General features: G+C 33.3%; 2 protein-coding genes across 2 annotated transcripts in view; both read right to left on the bottom strand.

Annotated features, from left to right (window-relative positions):
- Nucleotides 1-12,907, bottom strand: part of Hnf4 (Hepatocyte nuclear factor 4) — a 61,546-nt gene extending 48,639 nt beyond the window's left edge. The window contains exon 1 of the mRNA XM_073086789.1: nucleotides 12,248-12,907. Coding sequence (XP_072942890.1) covers nucleotides 12,248-12,344 — 97 coding nt within the window. The 5' untranslated portion in view covers nucleotides 12,345-12,907. The remainder of the gene's footprint in view (nucleotides 1-12,247) is intronic.
- Nucleotides 12,908-16,470: 3,563 nt separating this feature from the next.
- Nucleotides 16,471-24,239, bottom strand: cv (twisted gastrulation BMP signaling modulator crossveinless). The gene is made up of 5 exons (XM_073086739.1): nucleotides 23,914-24,239; nucleotides 22,514-22,720; nucleotides 20,772-20,907; nucleotides 19,757-19,825; nucleotides 16,471-18,109 (listed from the first exon to the last, which is right to left on the bottom strand). The coding sequence occupies exons 1-5, from the start codon at nucleotides 24,110-24,112 to the stop codon at nucleotides 18,001-18,003; spliced, it is 720 nt and encodes a 239-aa protein (XP_072942840.1). The 5' UTR covers nucleotides 24,113-24,239; the 3' UTR covers nucleotides 16,471-18,000.
- Nucleotides 24,240-24,291: the final 52 nt, after the last annotated feature.

The raw sequence follows: 24,291 nt of genomic DNA, 5'->3' as shown, positions 1-24,291 counted from the left end.
TCAATATCGAGATGATGGTGTTCAAAAGATTAAAATATCTGTTACATGGTTCGCAACTCAATAGTACTACATGCCATTGAGTTGCTTGTTTGCCTCACACTTCTCCATGTTATTCTCTTAGATGTCTGTACTTCACCAATCCACCATAATTTGTATGCATTATTAATTGTACAAACTGTCGTCGACAACAGTTGCATCTCTGATTTGAGTCATCACGCGAGCGTGTGATCAATAAATACAACCCAACGTGTCATTGAGTTGCTAGTTTTGTTAGCTTCCGTCGCGTCACATCGGCGTGCCGACAACCAGCCCTAGTTGGCATAGGTTAGGCAACCACTGGCAACCGCCTCGCATGCCTACTCACTCCGCCGTCAAAAGTTTATTAATAAATGCACCAAATGATGAACTGACGGTGCTTTCCACTGATAGTTATTTCTTTTGAAGTTAAAGTAGGTAAACGTAGTGCTTTGTTGTAGGTACTCAAGTGTTAATACATATTTGCATAATTATTAAAGTCAAAGTAAGAGGTCATGCATGAATTAGGTAGGTCATACGAATTCCATAGCAACATTTAAGCAGACGTATCTAAGTACCTACCCTCTATAAACTTTATAAAGAATAAAAATACGTGATAGAGTGACTCTACTCACCCGCACTTGGATAGCGCGGTAGACTAACAATGACCTCACTCTCAGTGAAAACCGGCCATTAAAAGGTTCATGGTTATTTGTTCTACTTATTAATATATTATTACGCCGTGTGACCTTCTTAATGCTACACAATTGCAGTTTTTTTAAATAATAAATGTTAATTTTAACTTCACATTACTTATAGACCGCCCTCGTCCCCCCGAAAGGTTATGGCTGACGTGTGTGTATTGTAATATTCATTCGGTTTGTATTATACTCAAATACATATAAACATCTCTCACACTTAATCTTTCAGAAAAATGCCATATTGATATATATCTACCTATCTAACTTTAAGTATAATACTTTACTTTAAGTATAATATAAGACTTCTTTAAGTATAATTTAAGCATTATAAAATTTTATGACCAACACCACATCTGAACTGAATAAAGAACTTATAAAGATAATTGATCTACTTATATAGTCAATTTATTATAATAACAAAATACAATATATTTCGTTGGATAAGGGCGTAAGCAATGTGTCCAATACGAGGGCCGACTTCAGAAATATGTACTAAACTAATATATATTTCAATAAATTTTTACTTTGTAGTGACATAGAAGTCGGTTGTATTTTTTTGTTAATTTTTTTTCACGCGTTTTAGTGATGCCATACTAACGATTAACGAACACCTTGTGAAGTGGTGGTAGTTTGACATTCAAAAAGTCCTCTGTAAAGAACCTATTTTGAATAAAAAATTTTGATTTGATTTGATTTGATTATATTAATACAATAAATAAAAATACTTAATGAAAAAACTTACAAACGCACTAGTCGCCCCTACGATTTTTTAAAGTTCCCCTCGTTTTTTCTAGTTTGGCATCATCAGACCCTGATTCATACATTATAAGATAATGTACATATATTATTTTTTCCAACAAAAAAATAATCACCAAAATCGGTTCATAAACGACGGAGTTATTCCCAAACAAACATAAAAAAAACGTATACGTTCGAGTTGAGAAAGAGGAGGTTCCTTTATTGAAGTCGGTTAAAAATATAGCCTAAGTTACTCTCACAATTTAGAAAAATTCTACGACACTTCATATATTAAAATCCGTCATACCGTTTGGGCTCTAGGACGTTCCAAAGAATGAGACACACATACATACGCTCTAAAAACATTACCAAAAACACAATTATTCTACAATGAAACGATAATAAATTACCTAATACACTGTTTCATGCATATCCAAATTGGCTTTTCATTTGAAATAAACTGGCTACATGCCAAAGTTATAATGTAGTGTAGGCTATATAAAATACGTACACATATTCGGTCTCTGGGTTAATTCTGGCGCGTTGAACTTTGCCAAATTATGCCTGAATGTGGTGATACTAATATGATAATCCTAATATACTTATAAGTAGGTAAAACTATTTTTAATACTCTAAGAGTAAGATGATTAATGCGCTTACACCCTTTTACCTGCATGCTGCTGCTATAGTTATAATAATTGAGTTTTTTAGCAAGTATAGTAAACTTTTACAAGGATAAATTGTGTATGTTATAAGTATTTTCTAAATTCTATCCTTACGTAAAAATCCTATAATAATTGACTGAAGGGGCTGCATGAGCCTATGCTGTACTATAGTCAAATTTAAAATAGAAAATCGTAGCATTTATTTGCATAGTTTATTTTTTCAAACACTAAAATAATTACTATAACACAACTCTTAGTATATTTATATTAGTTTAATTACTGTAATAAAAGAAGATTATGTAAGTCAAGTATACATATATCAATCTATTTTTCGATCGCGGAAGTACATTGTATTAAGTAATGCTCTGCCCGCGTGACGGCTGTTTTTGGCAAAAATCACATATCCCTTGATCATTTCTTCGGCTCTCCATTGGGCTGCAAAGTATCGACTATCGACGCATGACCTTTTTTTTTTTTCTTCTCGAGGGGGAAACCTTCAAAAGGTACCCGACGACGTGGGAGCGACGCCGGGTTATGTGGGATTATTACCGCACTAAAACCCCCCCGGTGGCCGTCCTCAACGCTTGTTGGAGAACTCCGGGATCTCCAACAGAACACAACCGGAGCCCTCCAAGCGCGATTCCCAACGGGCTCTACCCTGGGGGAGCAGTTTCCGCTCCTCCCACACCATGTAGTGTTTACGACGGTATGCGACCATGCATACCGCCGTCCTTCCCGGGGTCGCTAGCTGGACGGTTCGAGCTCCCACTCTTGCCGCCCGCAACCCCGGAAGCCCCCTTTTAGTCGCCTCCTACGACAGGCAGGGGATACGGTAATCGACGCATGACCTACTAACACCAAGTGGATTGAGCGCTAAGTTTAATTTCTCATCAATCAATTATTAATCCTTCAAACATATAATATTTTATAAAACATATGTATTTACAATTTTACATAATACGGTTTATTCCTGAGATATGATTAGGGTAGGAACTTAATTTCACTTAGTATGACGGGGGCGAATTTGGCTGCCCTCTCCAAGCGGCACTTTTTGCGGAAAGGCAAATTACCATATAGTTTTTTTCATGTTGTATAACATGTACTTTCCGCTCCATGCGGCTCTTTTAGAGGATGGGAGAATTTACAAATTTATTCGCCTATTTTAAACCTTGATTTATTTTAGGTGACCTTTCGGGCACCTTAAATTTCTTATACTGTACAATAGTCAAACGGACTGTAAAATATGTGCAGTACGTGGCAATGACTTACAAGAAACCAAAGAAAATTGTAAAAGATATATTTATTTAGAATGCCTCGTCATTTTATCCGTTAAACTTACTGTAAATGACAGATAATTGCATTGTGAATCATTATTATGTTCGTTTTGTTACAGTTAATACCTATGTACATAGAAATTCCAGCGTTAGCTACTTCTCACCATAAACTTAACGACAAAGATTTGGCAAAATCATAGCTTCTAAATTTAGCACGTGTACATTTATATCGTGACTTCTAAAACATTGCTTATAATAAAATGCACAAATATATGACTACCTACTGACTTAAATAATATCGTTGTATTTTTAACACATACTCGTAGGTGTGTCTCTTATTTTTATATAGATTTCATTACGCTTCTGCATTCGCCACAATTGAATAGTAATATATTGCCGTCATCATGTGATATAAAACTAAACTTTGGTGCTACATCACAATCTAAGATACTTTGCTAAGCCTGAAGATTATATTGGTACGCTTTCTACAAAAATGTATTTGTCACATCCTTCAGGCCGTAAAGTAAGTGGAACATAATGGTTCTTCCTATAAGTACACGCATTAATATTTTTAAGTTTTGAAATACCTACATCATAAAGATGAAAATATAAATCGCGGATAGATTTCTAATTGTTTGTTATATATCATCATCATCATCAACCCATTAACGTCCCACTGCTGAGCAAGGGTCTCCTCTCATGATGAGAAGGATTAGGCCATAGTCCACCGCGCTGGCCAAGTGCGTATTGGTAGACTTCGCATACCTTTGGGATTTTTTATAAATCTCTCAGGTATGCAGGTTTCCTCACGATGTTTTCCTTCACCGTTTAAGCAAGTGATAATTAATTTCTAATACGCACATAATTTTGAAAAATCAGAGGTGCGTGCCTGGGATTTGAACCTCGGACCCCTCGATCGAGAAGCCCCGTTCTTAACCACTAGGCTATCACAGATTTTTTACCTAATTGTTATATATACCTACAAACAATTAGAAATATATACATCAGAAATCACATAATACCTGTATCGTGAATAATAGGAAAATAAATTTTAATATGACGTACCTACGGACAATGTTTACCTTAATTACCATTATGCATAAGTATCTACGTCAGGGTTGTAACCTGTATTGTTCTGTACGATTAAACACAAAATAAAGATTTCCACGTGTGTCGTTGAAACCCTTCTTTTGTTGAAACCCTTGTGTCAAACAGACACTTTTTAGGAGTTAAGCCCTCATCCAGTCCCGGTTGTATTAGACGTCGCTAAATCTTGTGGAAGGCCTTATTCGTGCTTTGGAAATCTCACATGGGTTGGCACTTACGGACGCCTTCCTAGATCGACATTGAAGCAGCGTAGTGGAGTAATGTCGCAGCCTCCCTTAAATTGTATAAAGATAACAGAATCCTGGTCAATATAAAAAATGAAAATATCTAAAAATGAACCCCTCCATACTCATTATAGTAATGAGACAGGTATCCTCATTCGGTAATGTAGTACCCTAATTAAAATACATAAAAAATATTAACTTTTAAAGATACGGTTTAGCTAAACCTCAAAGAAGGCGTTGAATTACAAGTTAATAACGTCACGCCATTTATCACAATATTTTTAAGGCATTCAACCATAATACATTTTTTACCTTTTGGGAAATACATTGAAAATTTATAAAAATACAAAATATGTCAGTAAGTAATTAATTATTTTAGGTAGATCAGGTATCCTTATTTTCAAGACCGCTGTTAAATCCCAGTGTCACTGACCCTACTCGACACCGTCGCCGGCGGACGGAGCGGGCTTGATACACATATTTGCATAAACTTTATTTAAATATATACCTGTTAACCATGTATAATATGATTGCCATAATATTTATATTTTTATTTCTGCCTTATTTTGGTATTTTTGGTGAATTATGTAGCTGAGAGAAGATTCTGTACTAACAAAGAGTGTGTTAAAATAAATATAAATATAGTTCAAAAAACTAAAAAACACGCTTTTATGATAAAATTAACTAAAAAGTAGAAAATCTAAATGAATCTAGGAATCAATTAAGGAACAGTAAATAGTATAATTGTGAAATAAATCTACAAAGTTTGAACGAAATCTGGCCGTTTAAAGTGGGTCAAAATCGCGCCCAAAGAAGTCGGTTACAAACATACAAACAAACATACAGGTGAAGCTAATAAAAAGCGTGTAATGAGCAGGATCTAGTTAGAGTAAACTAAAGATACCTATATGTTCAATCATATTGAGCTATTGCTTATGATGATAATATTAAACAGAAAGATAAATAGAGAAGCACGAAAGGAATTGTCCTAATGATCTCTATCTATATTAGGTATAGATAGATAAGTAAGGTTAGTACAAAATAATATGATTAGCATTTGTTGCACCTGTGGAAGCCTGCAAGTCGTTTTGAAAATATCAACAGAATTGTAATTTAACATAATACACTTGATGATTACACTCCGCATTGATAAGACGGAACGTGCAATGACCCGGATTTGCCACTCTACTAACATTGCCTACGTTTAGTAAACAAATCCTAAATAAAATGTCGGTCAAGTGCGAGTCGGATTCATGCATTGAAGGTTCAGTACTCACTCTACTATAATAAATAAGCTGTGTATTATGTGTATGTCATAAATAAATTAAATTTTTTCAAGACGTTTAAGAGGACTGCAACATGTCTAGAACAGGAGGCCCTTTTTCCACGGACTTATTTTAGGACTGCGCTTATATTTCTGCCTAGAGGAAAAGCTTTTTTGGCTAACCTATTTTCATGGAGGGCGTCAAGTCCCTCACCAACGAAAATCTTGGATATGCCACTAGAAGTAAGGGTTCATTTCGGCAAAGCGTGAACCAAGTGTTAGGTTACAATTCCAACCTCAATTCTACAGACAATTATTATTTACTGTTTTACAGTTATTTTAAATAAACTAAAACACAATGATATACCTACTTAGGTGTTTTATCTACCATCCAACTAAGATAGCTAAAAATAATAACATTTCATAATATTTAGCTACACCCACGTGTAAGTATTTCAGTTGACATTCACGTATCTTTTTGTTAAAGATAATATTTTATCATGGAAGATTGTAATAAACTAATACACAAGCATTAACAACTTAACAGACCGAATATCCCCAGCGATAGCAAACCCGAGCACATAAATTTATTGATATCTAATCAAAAGGAACTCCTGAGTTTATTGCACGCTGATAAATATCGATTACCTGTTGAAACATTTTTAATTTCATCAATGATAAATAAGCAAAAGTACGTTACGTTTTACGTCTTTTTTTTTAAGAGGAAACAGCCTTCATGAAAAAATAAATTGTGTATCTGAGTAGATATGAAGGTCTTCTACAAAAAATATCTTAATAACAATAAACTCTTTATCAAGTTAATGTTAATATTCTAGTAGTTAATTTTAAAATAATTTTAAGTTGGTAGATACAGGTACGCAACTTTCATAAACGCACGTTCTCATAATACACTCATGTTATTAATAAAATACGGAAATATTTATGTAAATCCAGTAGGTACTTTCAATCATAATATTATTTATAGATAGATAATTTATATTTCATTCGTTCATTTGTTGCCTCCAAAATAAAAAGCAAAATAGTACTTTAGTACATTCAAATTGCGTGAATTAACTTAATAAGAGCGTTTGCAAAGCAGGAACTACATTGTTGCACTATCAAAATAGATTCAAAAGAGATTCAAAGTAGTACAAACAACGACATTGATTTGCAACGTATGCAATTTCGTGGACAGGTGCAGTGAGTTTGTATTATATAAGTGCCTATACTTAACACCCGGATATTTTTATATATTATATTTATCGGTTATTTATCTAAGAATGTAAACTTACAATTGAACGTACCTACTGTCAGAAAATCAGCTACCAATTATTTAATCCTGTAAACATACCTTAATTATTTACAACTATGTATCTACATGAATTAATATTTGGCGAGTGCATTCCTTTAATTATAAGGATGTCCTATTAATATTATTTCAACGACAGTTCTAATAAAATTGAACTTAGGCCTTTTTTTAAATATTCATACTTATTATCAGAACTGCATTAAATCTTGCCTTGGAATGAATAAAACGGGTTTTATGTGTACCAAAAGTAATAATATTAAGCAAAATATTAGTCAATGGATGTGAGACCTAAAGATTAATCTATTACTTCTTGGGAATCTAAAGAAAATCTATTACTTCTTTCCACGCTTTTATTAGCTTGGGTTGTATGTATGTATGTAACGGAATCTTCGAACTCGATTTTTACCCACTTTGAACGGTCCGATTAATTTAAAATTTAAAACAATTATCAATAATCGATGACAATACCTTGTGTAATAATTTTATCCCATTCTTCGCATCAGGATCGTCAGGTTTCAAGATTAAAGATTTTCTTTGTGCGATTAGAGCGTGGTTTTTAGTACTTTTTAGTTTTTAATTATTTTTATAAGAAATACCTGCGTACCTTATACCTTTATAAGTATTATTTTTATATGATTGTCAGTGAGCATTTATCCGTCGCACGGTTTTTGTGATTTCAGGCGAATAATGTAATGGTTCATTCAAGGTTAATTAGCAACACAAAAACTTGCTGGAAACTTGCATATATGTTTAAAACCACCTAATTGGTGGATTGAATCCATTCGAAATACATTTATGCTTTTGTACACACACACTCACAGTTTATGTAATTTTGGTTTCTTAATTACCTTAATTACTAGTGGTGTACCGCATAAATATAGGGTGGCAGGACTGACATAATGCGACGGGCCCCTGGCCTGACGGGGCCCCCGTCCCGCTGCAAGCTCAAAAGTGACCAAAAAAATTGTATAAATCAGCGAAATGTAAGGTCGCCAGTCACTAACCCACGTATTCATCAGCGAAAGTTTCCTAGGGCCCCATACAATGAATTTGCTAGGAAGTCTCCTATGGAAAAGTTACGCCACTGTTAATTACTTTGATTCAGAACATTTTTGATGGCTTGATAATAAACAATGTTTTAATCAATGTATTCATTTTACATAACTAGTATTTTCTGTGATATGGAACCTATATGTAATGTTTATCTGCGCTTAAAATATACATATAAGTGTAATTTTATTAAAAATAATTAAGTAGTTTCGTAAAGAAGATTCTACAACTAGAGATACAACCGTAGTACGTAGAAAACTTGATGAAGTAAACGAACATACTGTTTAGACATGCACGTAACACTTAATCTAAATTCTAACTTATGTTAATGATAGTTGTGTTGTGCGGCCCCTGAGGTCTAAGTGGGAATGCTTATAGTTGTAGCTTGTCACATCATTGTAGGTAAGAGGCCAACTACTTATAAATTAAATCACACGAATTTCTTGATTTTTCGCATTTCACATTTGGTCACATTTAAGCCCCCCCCCCCTCACATATCTTGAAATTTTAATAGAAATTATTAAATTTGAACAGCACTTTCGAAATTCTTTTTTTTTGGATTAAATTATCTACACTAATAATATAATTATACATTTAGACAATATGACGTCACGACATTTAGGACTCCCCCACCCAACGTCACACTGTCGACCTCCTCCCTCCCGCTTAACATATATGTAATTTATGAATGACTCTTAACCGTGGCACCTCTGCAGTTAAAAGATTTTTAAGTACCATCTTAATTAAAGTCAAGCGTAATTCTATAAAATCAATTAGGAAAATATTAAAAGCAAATACCTCTTTTTATACGATTGGAAAACACACCTTTTTTTGCCAAAATCTAGATTCAGGCTAAATGGTGATAAGCCAGCCAGGATATATCTTTTACTACAGATAAACATTTTAGTATCGGTTAAAAAGATTAGCTAAATACTTTAATCTACTTACTATCATAAATGGCTCAAGTGTAAATCGACTTGTTGGATAATATGAAAGATGTGAGCGTTTTAGAACTTTTTATATATCAAGTCGCTGATTATTTTGTTATGGAAATAATAAATAGAGATACCTGTGGGGCCTTCTTACTACGAATTTCAGTTCAGCCACACCAAAGAAATAGTACCCTACCTATCACCTCTAACGCAAATATATTTTTAAGTAGGTAGGTATATACTAATTTTAAATTAAAGTTATTTATATCAACTTACTATTATTATATGTTCAGGTACCAAGCACGTACGTAATAAATCCTTGATTTTAAATTAATATCAAAACGAATAAGTACTTAGCATCATTTTTCATTTCATACATTACATACGTACATGTGCTTACGTAAAAATTACCAACATTTTTAGAATAGGTATGTACTGTTCTTATCTCATACAAAATCATTTGAATACCCAATCTTATATTTCACGATTATGTATGTTTAATGCAATTTATAACTGTCTGCATTCATAATTAGATAATAACAGATAAGATTCACTGCGTTCTCTTAAATTTACTAATGTAACAAATAATTTTATTGTACCTATGTTATCACTTCATTGTACATAGATTTCACGTGCGAGGTTATTAATATAATCCGGATATTAATCTATTTCAATAAAAGTTTTATGCTGTTATTGGTGTTCATGAATAAATATTAAAAATGTAGAGTTTGATGGACGTTACCTAAAAACTCGAACTTTTTCGAAAATATGTAATTTTTAAAACTTTACGAAAATGCGTTTGGTGGTAACCGATAACAGTGATATCATGCTGACATATTTTCAGTAACTTGATTAAACAGAATGCTTGCTTACTTTATAATTATGAAAGGCGACGTCTAATTTCCGGACATTTTTGACACGTTTTTATTAGCTTGGGTTGTATGTATGTACTTATGTAACTTTGTAACGGAATCTTTGAATCCAATTTCTATACACATTGAACGTTCTGTTTAATTAAAAATTTTGAAGAATTATCAAAAGCCGATGACAATACACGATTTTAATTATTTTGTACCATTGTCCAGTGTGGGACGCTTTTCGAAAACTGATAAATAGAGTACCCCACGCTTTTTTCATAATTATACTATTTACTGTTCTTTAATTGATTTCTAGATTGAAAAATATTGTGTACTTCTTAGTTGATTTTATCACATAAGCGTGTTTTTTAACTATATTTATTCTAAATATCCCACATCGGTACTCCTTCAAGAAAGTAACTGGGTATAGGAAAGGCGTAATTAAATGGGTTAACATGATTTATTGCACAATTAACGTAATTAAAATTACAAGATTGTTTAAAATCTTGTCGGTATTAAACGCAATATTTATATCTAAATACATAATTTGCTGGCGTTTGGATCGATTCACGATAGCGATTAGTAAACTTAGTACTAATGTACGAGTACTGTACTGTAATCTAAATAGGTAGTGCAATAACTACCACCATAGTTAATTGAAGTTATTTAAAGCAGCAACTATGTACACCTTTTATATTTTTTGAATCTGAAATTTAGTAAATTCCTCACAACTACAACTAAGAAATCTTTAATGACATAACGTTATTTCAACACATGGTTAATCAGCTTTCAGCCTTTTGTCTCCGATAATTGGAGTAAGTAGTTTACAAATAACTATTGCTAAAATTATTATTATATAAAAATCAAATGTTTTATTTACACTGCAACTGAGACCTACAACGAATAGTCAACTACAGGAGGTTTTCAATTTATTATTTTGCTTGAACAGTAGTTAGTTCGGCATGCATGGGCAGCAGTGACCACTTAACATCAGGTGGACTGCATGCTCGTTTGCTACTTCAGTCTTACTTTATGTTATAGACATAGCGACACCCATGAAAAATACATTATAGTCGTAAGTAATTAGTTAATTATATATAACGATACCATAAACATACACCTGCTCTACTTATTTTATATCGATACTTGAACTATTAATTATTTATGATGTCAAATTTATAAACAAACATTTGCGGTTTAGGATCTTGGTTATTTTTTCATAAAGAGACTCCCTTGCATATCATAAAACTCCGTGATAAAAATATTTGACGTACAAAAAACAAAGACACTTTACTCATTTTCATTTCAAACATTCTTCAACCTCAAGTGATGAAAATAGGTATTTTATTAAAAACAGTAATAAGCTATCTGGAACTAGCTGGGCCAAATAATGATGCCGCGGAAAGGATAGGGCCATTAGCTAAAGGAAGATGCATATTTTAGAACTAGAAGGACATAATTCAATCCATCCTAAACCGTAATGTAAGACCGGATGATTTAATTCTATCATGCCATGTGAGAGGTAATGTAGGGTCTACAAATGTCATATTTGAATGAGTCATAGAGTATAACTACACCAAATTCTTGTTCCCTACTCCCTAGTAAAGGACAGTGGTTAGTAAGAATTTACGTCTTTCGTGCTGAACTGAGTTCGAATCCCAAGCAAGCATCTTACATATTTCGAAATCATAGTTTTATTATGTTTATGACCTCGGTGAAAAAAAGAAGAGGCTAAGGGTTTCCCTTTTTGTAAGACTCTTGTTAACCATATGACTTATATGAGTAATTACCTAAGTATATTTCGTAACTCAAGGTGCACAGTAGATTACGATAGATTTATAATATTTCTGGCTTAACTATAAATATGTATAAACAAGGTTGCAGCACGACCAAATTTTTTATATATTTTTTTCTAAACTCTTAACTACTTCTCTATCTTGTTTCCAAAACAATAAACCCGCTTCTAATTACTTCAGCTCTGCCGCTGCCTATAGGTATTCATCTCAATTAACGATCCGGAAAAAATAATTAAGATTTTTTATGTACTTAGTCTAATAAATATTAACGTAAATAGATATCTACTTACTTATGCACTTATCTTATAAACTCACCGAGAATTTGCAGAAAGCTATCCTCCAGCCTCATAGTGGAGGACAGGAGGTAGTCAGTCCCTTCCACCTCGCTGGGAGCCATCAGGTCACTCCTCATTTTCACAACACTACAATCCAATACGATTTTCAACAAATCCAACTTAAAGATGCGTACATGTTGAGTTACCGAATATATTTGACACACAAAAGTATTATCACTGTCGAAACAACGTTGTTTTCCAATAGTTATTTTGGGTGAACGTTAACGGTTATGCAAGTCTCCAGTTAAATATAATCGCAACATTTCCATTTATTTTCGATTTAGTCAAGAAAATGCATGGTCTCGATCGTGTGGGTAGCGCGTTTGACGTGCCTCGTAATTACGCGCGGTGTACGAAACGGCGTAAACAAGTCACCGAGGCCGGTTGCTGGTTCACGTGTGGCACATCATTATACGCGATAGTGGCGATAGCGCAACTCGCGACTCGCGAGGTGTCTCCGCGCGCACAGGCGCGCCTCTGCTCGTATAGCACTCGCTACACTCCCGTCAGCTGATTCGTCTACTATAAATAATCCGGAATTATTTGAATGCAATTTAACTGTCACTTCACCGGCGAGCATTCGGCACGCAACGAATAGTAAAATGTATGTAAGAAGTACAATGTTGCAGGTTTTGAAGCGAACTGTATATTCTCTCAATATCGATGTAGAATGCAACTCTACATGTCGATTTTACTGTAACTGGTTCCCTAAATAAGTTGAACAGCGAGTAAAAAGGACCATTTTTACAGATCTGGGTCTACTTATGAACCAGTTGATTGCCTCGATTTGAAAGTAGTTTTTTGTTTCATACACAGAGGAGCCCTTTACGAAGTTTACGTCGTCCTACTGTTTGTACGTTCAACTATTCTACTTTTTAAGGCCTTGTGAAAAATTGAAAGCTCTTAAAAGCTGGTTGAAATTTCGGCAGAATATGAGAAATCTTTTAAAAATAATTCAATGAAAAAAGATATTTTATAAATTATATTTATTATATGGCTCGTACTAATTCAGTACTTAACCAATGCCCTTAATAGGTAGCAGCGGTAGTCCAGTAGTAAAAATATTGCCTTCCTGAAACTGAAGTTCCGGGTTCCTAAGAGAAGCCTTTTCGAATTCAAGTCATGACTTACGTATTATTAATAATTATCACCTGGTTTCACGATGAAGAAAAACATCGAGTGTAAACATATTATCTGCCTGCTAAATCTATAATACTCTCAAACTTGTAGGATCCATGACAGGTACTGGGCCAAAAGTAGAATATGATAGTTGTAATATTGTAACAATTCTGGAATATATATTTTTACCAACCTACCAAACAATTACGCAATATTATTATGAGCGGTCCCTTAGTTTTAGTACCATATTTTATGCATCGCTATATTAAAGCGTTAGCGATATTGTAGGAGATAAGAATTGATTAGAAAAGAGCCGGATCACACCAATATCACCGTAGGTATTTTATACAACCATATTCTATCAAGAATGTGGCATTATCTCTTCAGCGAAAGAAAAGATAACCTTTTAGCCTTATTTCATGCCGCTCTGTTGCTGATTAGGTACCTCTATATAGTTGCAATTTTTAAAGCAGACAAATTGATCGAGGCAATTATTTGTATGAATAAGAAAATAAGCGTCTTAACAAGATACAGGCAAATGTCCAAAATATACATAACCATAGGTTTAACTCTTATACAGGCCTATATTTATGATAATAGCTCTGTATGTTTCATAACCTACTTTATCGTTCCTCGGTGATCACACGCTAATGAATAAGCTAAGTAAGTAATCTGTCTTGTTATCATTACGTTACTTATTCAAATATTTCGGCGGTTTATAGTCAAAAATTTTCTTCGCTTAAAAAATTATTTGTCAAAATTGGTTTTCTTTTTAGTTCCTTAGTCTCTGTATCCGGCAATACCGACCGGAATAAGACCGATAATAATACTGCTCTACTCTTTGACCTATAAGTTGCAGTCATCATGTCGTAAGGTCGTCCTCGATCCGTATTCTACATCTACAATACGATAAATGAGTCGCTTACATACCAATAATATTAACTTAGTTTAAGTCAATCATCTAGCTAGGCATATGACAATAATAATTAATTAACCATAGACTTGAGTATGGTACGTAATATACATATTAAAAGATTTATATGGTATAGTATCGAGTATCTAGATTTCATTCTGAAATCTCCAACCTCACATTATATAAAACTTATTGTGCGTTTTATTATCCATGAGGAACAGAGTGCCTAATAAATAAAAATCTTATCATTTTATACACTTTTATTACAAGATAAATGATTAAATTACATTGTATATCCGTACAAAACTTACGTACAAAATTAAACTTATAAGGCACTTAGTATAAATGTATGGCGAATTATAATTTGAGATTCTAATACAGAACTAATTGATAAAATAATACCCTAAAATAATGGCATATTTTTTGTACAAGCAACGCATTTGGCACTTGGAGATTTTATATCTTTTCATTGTAAACTTCTACCACAATTACACACAGTAAAATTTAAATTTAGTTTTGTCTATATTGCGAATTAATAAACTATGGAAATATTACATAATTACAATTGAATTTCAAAATTTGCTTATTATGATCATTGAAATGCAATTGCAAAGCAAACAAAGTACAAAACTTATTAATTTACAAAGCAAAATCGGAAATTTAACATATATAGTTTTGATCAAACTTCTTGTTTGATACCTCCGTGTTGTGCTGTGGCAAAAGAGTACAATGAAAGCACTCGTAAGTTGAAGTTATACGTCTATTCATCAAATAACAATAAAATGACCGGCTGTACAAAGATCTTCAGTTTTACCTGAACTAAGGTTTAGTAATTTATTAAGAATTATCGTATTGTGAAATTTATAAAACGAAGGTTGACTAGCGCATGTTATTGCCAAAGGGCGGACATTGTTCGAAAATTGAAAATGCAGCATTAAATGCACAAAAAACTGGATTTCTTTGCCAATAAATGACATTAAAGAATCTGATGAAACATACTATAAGATACTCGCCGACTGTACACAATTAGGCGCGAATGAATGTGGTACATAACTTATTTGAGTTTTTTCTGAAGTCGCCTTGCGTAATACCCATAGATTATGCGTCTATATTCGTGTGCGGCGTTTATATTCTCGTCATTATTTGCTGAATTGATATATTCGCAAATATCTAAATGTTACATTAGTTACGTCACAACAAACATATTACGAAAATTGTCTTGACAGCATGACATGCGCTTGTCTTCATTTATTTATACTCCCTCTCTTTCATAAACGGTCATAAGCATTACCTTAGCTATAAAATATGTATGTACTATTAAAAACAAAAACTAAACTGTTGATAGTAACATAAGCTTCAGCGAAACGAGAATTTTCTTTGTCTACATAAGTTAATTTGTATGTATACTTCTATCATAAAATGTATCCAACAATTTGATTTATTACCATGGAATGCCAAAAGGTTTTATTATAATAACAATACAAATAAATCACAAATTATACGCATTTTGATAGAAATAAGGCACATAGGCAATTTCGCAAACGACTTCTAAATCACTGAATTTTTATGTTCATTGCAATAAGTATGAAGTTTATGCGCAGTGATATTAACATGATTCTTAACGACATGAAATACTAAATTACTTAACCACTAAATAGAATACTAATATTTATCTACTACAAGATTGATATAAGAAAGGACGGAAGTTATATAAAATAAATAAATACATTTTCATTTAACATTATCTAAATAAAAACCATTTGAAGGTTTGGAATTATTATTTTCAAGTAAGATTACGAAAAACAATCGCTTCTTACGTGCGTCCTAGTGAGTTCATGATAATGACAAAATATATCAAGAAGTTATCTTTAAATAAATTTGCGGTTCCTAATAGTTACTGTCGAAACGCATTTAATTTAATAGACAGAGTTATTATAAAGATTTGATCTATTCCCATAGATAAAGACTTGACATTCAGAAGAAGACAATCATTCAGAGGCGTAACGTGCTGGGGGCGGAGCGATTCGCCCCGGGCGGCTTGTTTTGGGGACGGCAAAACTTTCTTATTTCGCCGAAAAATTGCAGAAGTACAGTTCAGAGACCAGTGGTGTTCGTTACACTTTTCAGCTACTAATTGGTCCTAGTGAACGGCTTTTTCCTGCCCCTATAAAAGGGGCTGGCAAATTCAATTTCCGCCCCGGGCAACTTGAACGTCACTGCAATGATTCCTTCAGTATTTATCTTGGTCACATGAACATGTATTTAAATTCTTTTGGACAAATAATACGATAACATTACGATTTCTCTTTCATAATAACTAATAACCAATTACAATAATAAAATTCTAAATCTCAATAAAGAAGATAGAAGTTAGACGAGTATTCCTTTTTATAAAGCTCTCATAAAATCATAAAAATAAGACAAATTTATTAAGATCACGATAAAATGGCAGTACTTACAAATTAAAAGGCACTGGATATAAAAGCAGGCTAAGGCCACATGTCTAACAAAGCGGAGAAAAGATCAGAGTGACACGCTGGTGTACGCAATTGCTTCACCTAATCGATGTTATTGACAAACACATAAGGTTAGTTACATTAATATAAGCTAGCCGGAGCTATGATAAAACCATACGATTGAAATGAAGGGCGCAATTCGCCATCTATTTTAAAATTCAGAAACATCGTCTAAAATTGTTATGATTTACAATGACAACCGTAGGGTTTTATCCTAGCTCTGATATTGTCAAATAACCTTTATGTATATCTATGTAACTATATTATTTTAAGGTTTAATTACAATAATCTCATTTACAATATAAATATTGTATATTTAGATACAGTTTTGTTTTACAACGCTCATCCTTTTCTCCGCCTTGGTTAGTTGGCAGCCTACAGAAGGCACATATTCTACTGACTATATAAATTAATATTCTTAATAAGTAATGATTAAAATATCAAGGTCTTACTTAATAATAAAAAAATAATTAAATGTATGGTCATGACTTGTTCAATGTTTGTCCAAAATTTGAATATAATAATTATAATTGACGTAATTATTATCAATGATATGTCGTAGGTACTGGGAAATTGATTACACAGATATAAATATACAGTAATAAAAAATCAGTAAAGTAGTCCAACAAGGTTTTAAGCACATGTGATATGATAGCTACTGGTAAACTTTCCATTGTCATAACTTTTAAATTATATTTTATCATTCTGTTTTTCCATTTTGACTTACATTATATATCAATCAAGACATATATTGCACCACTGGACTACCTTAAGAATTCTTTGAATTATGCGTTTTCATTTCGAATATATTTGCAAAACAAAATTGTTTGCTGTCATATAATAAATGAAGTCACACTTGTATGGGGTTCATAATAAGGACATTTACTTGTAATTATTATAATTTTTAATAATTTAGACAATTGAATAGAAAAAAAACAAGCGGCGAATAGAACTGGTTGGTGGTGCGACTACAGCGACACCTACACTTAATAACTACTCTTCGAGCCATATAAAATTGGTGCTTCATTGTGAAGAGTAAGAGATATTGATGTGGTATAGTGACTGGTAAGTTGTTACATAGTTACCACCACTGGCAAATAATTTAGAGGGCTATAGAAAATTAAATTTGTGTGACCTAATAAAAAGTTACCCTTACTTATTAGTATAATACTCAATATACTAGCTCTAAACAGATTGCGCGTCGACTCCTTCCCCGTAGTCGAGGTCGTCATAAGCGAGGTCGTCTTCTAGAGCATTGTCGGTGGTCCCCTTCCCACTGGGGCATGCCAGACACCTGGAATTAAGACATGATTTTTGAACAACAGTTGTACAATCGTAGTTGTGAATAATAATTATTTATTTTTTGAATAAAGAGCTCGCATAAGTTTTTAAGTTCTAAAATACATTAGGTTTCCAGATAATAGATAACTACTTTTACAACACGAAGACAATTATTTATATGTATTTAAATTTACTCAAAGTAGTTATGTGACAATTTTGGACTATGGTCAATATATCACACGACTAAACAGTAATTTGGAACTACTTTTTCATAAAACACGTCAGCATTATGTGTCAATTTTGTAAAATTACACTTTATTATCTTATTTCAAAACGGACGCAGCCGCGGGCATAAAATATTTTATTAAATCTTATAAAAAGTATTTAAGTAACTATATTATAAAAATAGCGAACAATACTAAAATAACGCACCGATCGCCAATCTAATCTGACATCTAATATGACAAATTGGCGACACCTGGCTGAATGTCACTTGATACATCTTAATGTGCGTACGCGCAGATTAATATGTTAATTTTGATCCGAGAAGACGACCTTGCGTCGCAGGTGTTTGCAAGACGGTTTACTTTGGCTAACGTTTATTACTTAGTCTATGTGGTAGAAAGTAACAAGATTACATACTTATATCTCAAAAAGCAACATAAACCGTCATACTTTTAATTAGATGTACTACTAATAGTGCTACTATACTATAATACTAACGTGATAAAGAGTGTCACGTGGCTGCCGCGTTCATTCATAGCGAGCGTTCTACGGGCCATTTGTTTACTCATTTCACGATATAGCTAAGCATTCTAGGAATATTGGCAAACGTTTGGATCGCATTGATCTATCATTTAATGAGACATCATAATAGGGCAGCTAGATATTTTATTTATTAAATTAAAGCATTAAGTAATTTAATTGATGGTAAATGGTCAATCGCGCTTATAGACCCCAAATAGGAGCGCAGTCCTAGCTCTAAAGTTGGCATAGATGCTATTCATTAACGTCCCCAAAGTGTAGCGCTTCATGTTAATAGATTTAAATATCATGATTTTTGTTCCTTAAGTCAAATATCACGAATGGATGGTACGACGCCTACGAATATAAAGTCATACAACAGAACAAACAGAGTAAAGTATTTAATAATACTCTTTCTAAGATACAAGAATAAGACAAGATCTCGCTCCATAAGATGGTGTGTGATTTCTATATTTATAAGTACGTTTATAACCTTGGCGAAATGTCGATTCCAGGAACAACCGATTTAATCCATGTTTATTTATGTTCGACGCACGGTGTGCGAATCTACTATAACATTATTACGTACAACAGTAAAATTTCAAGTATTTGGTAAATTTTCTTATAATTTTCTGGTATTGTTTGTTACTGTTGTAAATATTTTCTTCCCAATTCTTGTTTTTATAGTAGGTGAGTCATCAATTCACGAAATGTAGTAGTATGGCGTATATTTCAAAATACAGAATTCGATCCAGAGCCACTTGGTTGATTCACTTCTTCGGGAATGTTACAGTTTATTCTAATACTACAGAGGGCGCGTTTCATTCAAAGTTGGACCTTCATATAAATTTTGTGAAACAATACAGCTAACTACACTACAAAGTTATAATCTGCTTAACTAAAAAACAAATATTACCTGCTGTCATTGATTCCGTAGTGCAAACACTTGTCACCGACGCACTCGCAGCACCCATCGTGGAACCATCTAGAAAAGTCAATAAGTAGGATATAAATATAACGTTAGTTTAGAACAAACATACTTAGAGTAATACGAAGGAAGACAAGTATGTTGTATGACTGTGTTTTTTTTACGATGACAGAATCATTACAAGATATTTATCCATATACTGTGAAACTTGGTTAAGTGGGACCTGGATAAGTGAGAAACCTCCATAACTGGAACTCATGCTGAGGTCCCAACACTTTGGCACTGAATTACCTCTGTTAGTGGGACGAGGTAAACCTCTATATCTGGGATTTGTTCTTTCGATTTATCATCATAGTTACCTCTATAACTGAGACAGCGAGTAAATTTTATATGCATAAACCTCTGTAACTGAGATAACATTGTTTGTTTACTCATTCTTATTCTACCCACAAATTCCACACGTAATACCAAGTACGTAAGTACAAATTTTGAGCTTCAATTACCTTCAGTTTTAGTTTCGCTTTACTATGATTACCTTTAAGTACATAATATTTTTTTTATTAAAACTCATTTACATACATAACACGTTATTTTATTTAATGATCGCACCTGTATAACTGAAATAACCTGTATTCTCACCTCTGTTAATGGAACCCTCTGTAAATGAGACAGATATTTATTTATACCTGTATATCTGAGACACTGGGTAAGTGGAATACCTCTATAAGTGAAACGACATTACAGGTCCCTTGATGTCTCACTTAACCAGGTTTCACTGTAAATAGTACGTAATCTGTGGAAATACACCAGTCATTTGATGATTTGTTGCAAGTTATTTATTTAATTAGCCTCTGCAAAGGTAAAGAAGTGTCTGGATGGGCGACTTGATGCATGATATGGCTTTCACGCGACTGTGCATTAAAATACAGGTTGTACAGTTGTGTCCCCAAAAATCTATGAAACAGTTCAAGCAGGGTGCTTTAAAATCCTACAGACTCATTACCTAAAGCTGTTAGCGCCCATGGAGCGGCACGATGCACGGCACTTGTCGCACGACATGCACTGCGACATGTATGCGACCGTGCAATTGAATGTCACCACGTCGCGGCTCACTGGCTCCGATTCTTGTTCCACGCTCTCTGGAAAAGGAATTTTATACGTAAATACACAATTTTGAGACTTGGAAACTCCCGTCAAAATCATAACTTATTTCCGGATTATGAGGTTATTATTATTTCGGGTACTTTGGGCATGTTACGACCTAATGTTATGGCCTAACTCCAGTTACATAATAAACGACTTTTGTTCTTTGTAATAATACAAAGTTACCTACTGATTAAAGGATTAGCATTCCTTTGTGTCCTTATGGAAATTTTGAAAAATTGCACCTTTAATTATTAACTTAGAATGATTGTAATAAAGCTTATCAGTAGGTATATAACAGTTCCATTCATAACAGTTAGAAGCAGGTACACATTGTTCGAGAGTGACTCACACAGCTTCCCGACACTCAGCAGGATGCCGTTGTTTTGTGTTTTTTGTTAAAAAGATAGACTTGTCGAAAGCACCGACGGCATTTTATTACCTGGCATTCTTTGTCGTTAACTATAACAAGTCTTAAGTATTATTGCTGCCGCTTTTTCTTTGAAGTAGGTATGACGATAAGTTCCAAATTACAAAAGCTAACGATCTGCGCCGTTTCTCGCACTTGGTGGTGCTTTACTTATAAAATAATTATATAAATAAGTAATATTAGGTATAAATGTTGTGTAGTAAAAATAATAAAATAATTTCAATGAGAAGTTATATTTTTAAAAGCACCACATTTGCATAGTTATATATAATCATATATAAAATATAGACTTTTTGAGATATAGTGGAAATACCATAAAAGTCGCAAATGGTAGCTTCTTTAAATAATAATTAAAGGACTCTATTAAATCATCTTGAAACGATTCTGCTTTATATAAAATTTACGATTATTATATGTTGAATTAAATGCGGCAAAAGATAACACACATATCATGTATCTTATTAATATTCAATTAATTGGAATTGAGTAACCTTATCTTTAACAGATGTTCAATGACTGAGCTACAGAATTGAGTCCTTCCTTGTAAAACAGATTGAATTCGGTAAAGATTTCTGTAAGAAATATGAGGAAAGTCTTATTACTTTTCCTGCAAAGAGATAAATGACCCCAAGACAATTTTTATTATTTTTAACTGCGAAATTAATCAAATCTACTGTTTCAAACATACATAAATACAGTAGACCCGCGATAATCATGCCCCTGTCTAATCCGTCACCCCTTGTAATCCGACATGGTCTATTATTTAGTACATATGTATTGAATATTTTTAGACAATATTTTTTGTAAGTTCTATAACATTAATGACGTTAATTTTATAATAACATGTGAGTCCTCTGTTGTGTTAATTTACTAAATTTGACATAAATAATGAAGTATGATTTGTACTTCAGAGTACATATGTATATGTATACAAAATATTGAATCTTATCATTGGATCTGCAATTTGTCGGATTACAAGGTACCCTTTCGTAAAAAAAATCGGATTATAGGGGGTCTTATTAGGCAGTACTCTATAATCCGACAAATTCGATAGTCCGACACTGTCCTGCAAAATTATTGTCAGATTACACAAAATAAATAATTTCATAGTAACAATAAACATATAAATCGAGTACCTCACAATTATGTCTAAGTTGATTTCATGTACTCACGTAAATGATACACCAGTTGTTTCTCCGGAGTAGGCCTGAATGCTGACAGGTCAATGTCCACTGGATATGTGAAGGATACCCAGCGCTTTTGTACATCGGGGTCGATAGTCAGCGCAGAGAACAGTCCGGGAATGTTGTCCTCCAGCTCCTCTACGTATGACGACTTTGAGAGTTCTGTCTGGGTGTCATTCGGTTTTGGACACATATCTAGGGCAAACAAAAAATAACATACAATAATTTGATACATTAAATAAGGGTAATAGAACTCCATTCTATGATTGTATGCTTATTACTAATAGGACCTTATACGAGAATGTCCAATATAGATTTTAGGATTAAAAAGCATTTGAAATTGATCTAAGATTTCTCTTTAGTTCTACCTGGGGTTGGTTTTAAATGTACTTGTACATGGGACGTAATAGCCTTTTACTATCAGTTGGATTCCATTTTTAATAGGGGTAAATATATTAAAACATTATTAATTATCCTGTACAGCGTAAATAAGCAGAACTAGTTATAAACATTTGTGCAGATTAACTTGAATATCATTTTATCACTTCTAGTGTCAATATCAAAATGTATGTTAAGAAATTTTTCAATGATTTAATTTACTTTTATAAATTGCAAAAAATCCACTATTATCGAAACAACTTAATTGGGAATAAGTAGCCATTATTACAATATGACTGAGATTGCAACTGGCTACTAAAAAAGAATTTTATAAGACTGGATTACCCATCAGTCTAAAAGGCCTCCAGATGGTAAGTGATCCCAGATTTATACCAATCTGTGACGCGACTCTATAGTCGGTAACTCTATTCTATGATCTCTTACTTAAAAGTGGCACTGTATTTATTGCTGCTTCATACTAAGTCAAATCATTAGGAATGTGAAGGTGCATGATGGAGATATCCTGACACTCCTAGAGTCTGAGTGTGAAGCTAGAAGACTTACAAAGAATAAATATACCATGTTCTTAGGTTAAGGCTGTACCATCATCTACATCCAGGCCAACATGTGAACAAATTCAATATTTAACAGGCCATCTATAACAACTTAGAAAAAAACTATAAAATATACTATGTTACCCTGTAAGTGCTATGAACAAACAGAAATCGCACACAGACATTAAAAATCAAACTACTAGACAGAGTCTGGATAGAGGTCGAAATTTGGAAGATTTCCAGTATGAGATGGCTTTACCATACTAGTCAGTAAAACTTGCATAGCTACTATCAGTATAATGTTATACATAAAAAAGGTGTGTTTCATTTATTATATTGTCCAAATCAGAACATAGCCATATTGAGTGGCACGGAATTACAATGGTTTATTTTCTAAGTTCAAGTTTCTTTGCTGGGAAACAGAGTTCTACCATAATGGATAAATAATATACTTACCAACACAACTGCAACACTCGCTGTAGAGGTAGCTGAGGCAGTTGAAGCAGTCCTTACAACAGGAGCAGTCCTTCAGATCACATTTGCAGGATTGAGTCAACATGCATTTTGAGACCACACTCGCGCAAATTGCCTCGTTACACGCGTACACTATAGGCACCACACAGATCAGGGCTAATACGAAGTAAAATTTACCCATTGCTGTTATTTGCCAGAAACTTGTTAGGAAATAAGCACGCACACAACAACGTCAATCAAAACAAACTTCATGAATGACAAAATCAAACCAAACAGTTCTGCTTTAGTGTGAAGTCGATAGTGTTGGGATGAAAATGAATGTATGCTTTGCATCAATGTTCTTTTTTAATTAACTCATTA

The sequence above is a fragment of the Epargyreus clarus genome, unplaced genomic scaffold, assembly GCF_041222505.1.
Source record: "Epargyreus clarus isolate Ecla_fem2 unplaced genomic scaffold, WU_Ecla_fem_2.2 ptg000024l, whole genome shotgun sequence".
Taxonomy (NCBI): domain Eukaryota; kingdom Metazoa; phylum Arthropoda; class Insecta; order Lepidoptera; family Hesperiidae; genus Epargyreus; species Epargyreus clarus.
Note: the sequence above shows the minus strand (reverse complement) of the source record. Positions and strands in the feature narration are given on the sequence as shown.